Consider the following 5,688-nt stretch of genomic DNA (forward strand, 5'->3'; position numbering starts at 1 on the left):
TATATATATGGCTGGTCGCAAATACATGGAGCGATCGAATAATTCTTTCTGTTTATTGACAATGCGCAAGGCTGTTTTAAACAGATGATAAACTCTACAGTGTGAATGTGTTTACTTAGGCACGCATCTAAAATAATTTTTTTTTATTCATACAGGTAGTGTAGTATGTGTCATTGTAGGGACTTCAAGCCTTAATTCTAGGCCCGTTTTAACCAGAAGCTTAATCGTCCAAGCCATCGCGGTGTTGAATCTGAAGTTTATACAGCTTTACTCAGCGATTTCGATAATTAAGCAAAAGTGTTAACTCAAATGTTTGTGGCATCAAAATTTATCATTAATTTTTTTTTGGTTTTTAATTATTCAAATGAATTAGGGAGCAAATAATGCATTCAATTTACAGAATAATGCTCAGATATAAATACTGGGCGAAGATTCCAAAAACAAACGGTTTTGTGGTTGTTTCAACACCAAGCAAATTAAAGCTCCAAAATGTGTGTATTTCATACATGCATACATACACGGCGTATATCCTCCTACAGAGAAATACATATATTTTGTAAATATGACATGCTTCTTATTTATCTTCAATATGCCCTTTATGCAAATAATAAAATTAGTTTTTAAAAAGTTAGCAAAGCAATCCTTTTTATTTTTTTTCGAATCCCATTACGTGATTCGTGATAGCCCGAACTTACCTCCTGCGCCATGCTGGTGAGGATCCATGATTTTTGCGATGAACTCCTTTCGGAGCTGCTGTCGGAGCTGGCGCCGCTTCTCAACCAACCGCGCTTCATCAATACTTAGCTCACTTCGTTCAGCGATCTCTGAGGGTATTTTATGCGACATTGTGAACTAGGCGATGGTCACTGCTTTCCTTGACCACTATACAGCCCCAGTTGAATAAAGATAACACGAAAAACACAGGTCGGAAGATCATACAGTTCAAATAAAATAGCAGACGACGTGCAAGTGTTTATTTACGTGTCGGACAGTGTCAGAAAGCTCCCGGAAGTAAGGGAGTCTCAAATATTCTCTTAGTTACCGACCGCAATCATTTCAAGTGAATTATCATCTGTACATTGGTTGACAGTAAGAATTAGGATTCTGTCAGTATCATAGAAAATATTCTCCTAGCTCAGTTCGAAAAAACTTCGATATTCAATATCATTATGCGTTGTGACATCCGGGAGACCGAAGGCACTACATATGTCTCCTGTTACATAAATGAGCATTTAGTCGCAGACGCTCGAAAACTTCTCTATACATGGAATAATTTGTCAGCGGTTTACAGTAAGCGTATGATGCTGTGCTAATGGTATATTAGGTTTTTGAGGGCGTGAGGTAGCAAGTACACAGGAGCCGGATTACAATTTTCAGGCAAGATGCCAATGAAGCTAACTCATTGAGTGTTTTTGAGTTGTGTCGATGTTTAGTGTGTCTACTCAAGAAACTGCTAGTCTTAACAACGCCACTTATTGTCATAGAGACAAATGTGCCAGGAATCTTTGTTGTTTCATTACGATTTAATTTGGAACATGTAGTCTTTGTAGTGCAATTAGCTTTTCGAACTTTGTGTATTATTCAAATAGCGATACTATACAATTTGTGTAACTAAAAAGAAGCCATTTGAAGTAGCGTGGAAAGGAAATGCAGGACCATCGTAATATAGGTTGACCATTGGCTAGGAGAGAGTCTTGAAACTAAACTGTGGTGCTGCGAAGCATTTTCTTTTTGAAATTAAAAAATGGCTGCGCTAGTTTTTTAATGGATTTGACCAGATTCTCGAAAGCATGTAAGAGTGATACATATTTAGATCTTTAATTGGTACAACAAAATTGCTAATCCGACAAAAACGAGAATTACCTTTTTTATTTAGTTGACCCAAGTTAACTAAGGCAGTAGCCATTTATTCAATCGACGGCGTCCCAGATTGATGTCAACCGACGTGCCATCTCGATGTGGAAGAATTTCAACATCTAGTTCACTGGAATTCGTTCTTTTGAAGGAAGCCATTATTTGAATATATGAGTGGCATTTTGTTTCGTTATTTTATTTTGTTTAATATGAAAGATTTGGGATTAGCATCATTATGCATTTATTTTTCTGCGTATTGCAGCTGACGCGAAGACACCGGCGATATGACAGCTTTTGAAGAAATGGGCGTCATTCCTGACGTGGCCCGGGCGGTCGATGAATTGGACTGGAACCTACCAACAGACGTTCAGGCCGAAGCCATCCCTCTTATCCTTGGTGGGGGTGACGTACTAATGGCAGCTGAAACAGGCTCAGGTAAAACTGGTGCGTTCTCTTTACCCATCGTTCAGATCGTCTGGGAGACTATGAAGGACAATCTTCAAGGAAAAAGCCATACCTCATCAGCGACTGGAAATGTCAAGTTACAACTGAGCTTTCACGATCGAACACAGCAGTTGGCCGTTAGTCCCGATGGGCTGACCGCACAGGCTAGAGATCCCAAAGGTTGGCATGGTTGCCGAGCGACAAAAGCTGTGTCAGACAAGGGCAAGTATTATTATGAAGCCAAAGTAACTGACGAGGGATTATGCAGGGTGGGTTGGAGTACTCAAACAGCCCAACTGGACCTTGGCACCGACAAGCAGGGCTACGGATTTGGAGGAACAGGCAAGAAATCTTATAATAAGAACTTTGATAGCTATGGAGAAGCGTTCGGCATTCATGACGTAATCGGATGTTATCTAGATTTGGATAACAACATTATTAAATGGTCCAAAAACGGAGTTGACTTTGGTACAGCGTTTGAAATTGGATCACAGCTTCGCAATGTCCCATTTTTCCCTGCGGTTGTTTTAAAGAACGCTGAAATGTCATTTAATTTTGGAGCGGAACCCTTCAAACACCCGCCTGAAAATAGCTATATAGCATTTGCTAATGCATCTAATTTTACTAACAATACGATTCTTGGATCTGGTCCGGTCGTGCAGAAATACGAACCTCATGCTCCACAAGCTATCATACTTGAACCTTCACGCGAACTAGCCGATCAAACAATGAAATGTCTTGAAAATTTCTCGAAGTACCTTCATGAGCCTCGGGTAAAGTGTCTCTGTATTACGGGAGGAGGGGCTGCTCAAGAGCAACTAAATATACTCAAAGCTGGCGTTGACGTCGTAGTTGGAACGCCAGGTCGACTTGAAGACCTTATTTCTTCGGGTAAACTATCACTTAACCAATGTAAATTTTTAGTTCTGGATGAAGCTGATGGTTTGCTTAGCGGTGGTCATGGTAACCTAATTGAAAGAATTCATCAGCGAATTCCCAAACTCACCGCTAACGGCAAACGATTGCAGATGATCGTGTGTTCGGCAACGCTTCACTCGTTCGAAGTGAAAAAGTTAGCGGACAAGCTTATGCATTTTCCAACATGGGTGGATCTTAAAGGTGAAGACAGCGTTCCGGAAACTGTGCATCATGTGGTGTGTATTGTCAATCCTCAAAAAGACGAATCGTGGCGTACACTGAGTCGACACATTACTACCGATGGAGTACACGCCCGCGACTCTAAAACTGGCCCGGAAGGTCTCTCTGAAGCGATCAAGATTCTCAAGGGCGAATACTGTATTCGAGCCATTCGGAAACAAAAAATGGATCAAGGCATTATTTTTTGCCGGACAAAGCTCGACTGCGATAATCTCGAGCAGTACTTTCAGTTGCATGGCGGGGGTCCAAATGCTCGATGTGACGCTGAACTCTCATGCGTCTGTCTCCACGGCGATCGCAAACCGCATGAACGTACAGCAAATCTCGAAAAATTTAAACAGAAACGAGTCCGGTTCCTCATTTGTACTGACGTGGCCGCTCGTGGAATAGACATTAAAGGTGTCCCATACGTAATCAACGTTACATTGCCCGATGATAAGGCAAATTATGTTCATCGAATCGGTCGTGTTGGTAGGGCGGACCGAATGGGTCTAGCCATTTCGCTTGTGGCATCTGTACCCGAAAAGGTCTGGTATCATTCGAACTGTGCTAATCGAGGCAGAGGGTGCTATAACACAAACTTAACGGACAAGGGCGGATGTTGCATATGGTACAATGAACAGAACTATCTTGCGGAAATTGAAGAGCATCTCAAAGATACAATTATGCAGGTAAGGATTGCTCACGAGTTCTAGGTAGTAGGCATCCATATACGAGAAATACATTTATTTATTGATATGCAGTACAACAATATTTTGATAGTTTATACAAAAATAAAGTGAGTCGATATATCCATCGTGAGTTCATTCCCATTTAAATGTACGGAATGATTTTAGGATCAGGATTTTACATTTTTTTTTTAAAAATGGTAAGGCTTACGGAGAAATGTGAGGAAACTTCGATGCATTTAATTTTTTTTATAAGTTGCATCATTTTTAAGAATTAGTTTTTTCTTTATGGAAAAAACTCGAAAACCCATTTCACTTTATAGATTGTCTTAAAATTTAGTCACAACAGAACTATAATTGTGGTTACGTTCGATTGCTTTTTCGATGCTCAATAAAAAATCCGTAGTAAGGCCTAATGAAATAATAATTTATTTTAGTTAATTTTAGGTCAAATAATTGAGGTATTTACTCGGTCATATTATAAATCCCGCAGTCAATACACGTCAAGATTATTATGATAAACAGTGGTGATAGGTAATAAGAGAGTACAAATTATTGGAAAAATATGAACTTCAAGAAAAAGTGTGAGAACACTCCTTGCTTATAATTAAAGGTTCTTTTTTTAAATGAAATGGGTGCCAAGCATACAAACAGAATTGTGTCGAGACCTCGAAAACGGTAATGCATCAGTAAATGCACATTGGGCTTGCCGACAAATTATACGTTTTTAAGCTTTCATTCCGAAATCTCACTTTTTTTGGATCAATAGATAAAACAGTTGGTAGTCATCCTGGATAGGCTTACACTGAAAAAAAAATGTTTTTACTGTGCCTTTGACTGTCCCGCTATTATGGTTCATTTTTGGCTTTTCTCGTTTAATGGCTGCTCATATATATACCATCTAAGACTTTTCCCTGTAATTCATATTGAAATGCTATTTTGTTTTGTCGTTTAACATTAGAATGTCGTTAATTCATTTATATCTAGTTATTTGAACATGCGAGCTCAAGAATCGTGTGAACACCGATCATGAAATCGCAATAACCAATACACTTAACAAATAAATATGAGTGCTACGATAAAGTCGATTATTTAAACAGTAACTTAAGTCAACTGTTAGTAATTTCATTTCTTTTTTAGTATAAATTCTAAACAGAAAGATTATATTCAACTCTATAGTAATAACGACGAACTAATACACGATCCATTTTCGCTTATGCGTAATTATAGGTGGACAAAGAATTGGATGTTCCGGCTGACGAATTCGATGGCAAGGTTACGTACGGTGCTAAGCGAAAGACCACATCATGCTCACTGTACGCGAATCACGTTCAACAGATGGCACCAACTGTTGCCGATCTTGCTGAACTTGAAAAACAGGCTCAGCTCGGCTACTTAAGTCTCTTCCATAATGTTCAAGCCTAAACAAGCAATTCTTTATGACGTATGTTGCTACGCTACTCGCACATATGTTTGTAACGGATAATACTATTCTTACTAATATTTAATGCTATTCCACATTGTGTATATACAATAATAAATGAAATTAATGTAGTATGCATTA

At 39.0% G+C, this 5,688-nt stretch overlaps 2 protein-coding genes across 3 annotated transcripts in view; one reads left to right on the forward strand and one right to left on the reverse strand.

Moving 5' to 3' along the window:
* ND-B15 (NADH dehydrogenase (ubiquinone) B15 subunit) overlaps window positions 1-954 on the reverse strand; it is a 2,239-nt gene extending 1,285 nt beyond the window's left edge. Inside the window, exon 1 of the mRNA XM_022800734.2 lies at window positions 696-954. Coding sequence (XP_022656469.1) covers window positions 696-846 — 151 coding nt within the window. The 5' untranslated portion in view covers window positions 847-954. The remainder of the gene's footprint in view (window positions 1-695) is intronic.
* Window positions 955-1,156: 202 nt separating this feature from the next.
* On the forward strand, window positions 1,157-5,688 carry Ddx1 (ATP-dependent RNA helicase Ddx1). Of its 2 annotated transcripts, none has more exons than XM_022817804.2 (3): window positions 1,157-1,290; window positions 2,117-4,127; window positions 5,355-5,688. In XM_022817804.2, the coding sequence occupies exons 2-3, from the start codon at window positions 2,139-2,141 to the stop codon at window positions 5,547-5,549; spliced, it is 2,184 nt and encodes a 727-aa protein (XP_022673539.1). In that variant the 5' UTR covers window positions 1,157-1,290; window positions 2,117-2,138; the 3' UTR covers window positions 5,550-5,688. The 2 variants fall into 2 exon arrangements, with proteins under 2 accessions (XP_022673539.1, XP_022673538.1); XM_022817803.2 differs by having other exon boundaries at window positions 1,217-1,377.

The sequence above is a fragment of the Varroa destructor genome, unplaced genomic scaffold (genome assembly GCF_002443255.2).
Source record: "Varroa destructor unplaced genomic scaffold, Vdes_3.0 BEIS01000001.1, whole genome shotgun sequence".
Classification (NCBI taxonomy): domain Eukaryota; kingdom Metazoa; phylum Arthropoda; class Arachnida; order Mesostigmata; family Varroidae; genus Varroa; species Varroa destructor.

Bases quoted from the DNA above. Each gene is read 5' to 3' on its own strand.
- Ddx1 (XM_022817804.2), top strand. From the start codon at position 2,139: ATGACAGCTTTTGAAGAAATGGGCGTCATTCCTGACGTGGCCCGGGCG. The intron at 4,128-5,354 runs GTAAGGATTGCT...GCGTAATTATAG, and splicing joins TCAAAGATACAATTATGCAG to GTGGACAAAGAATTGGATGT.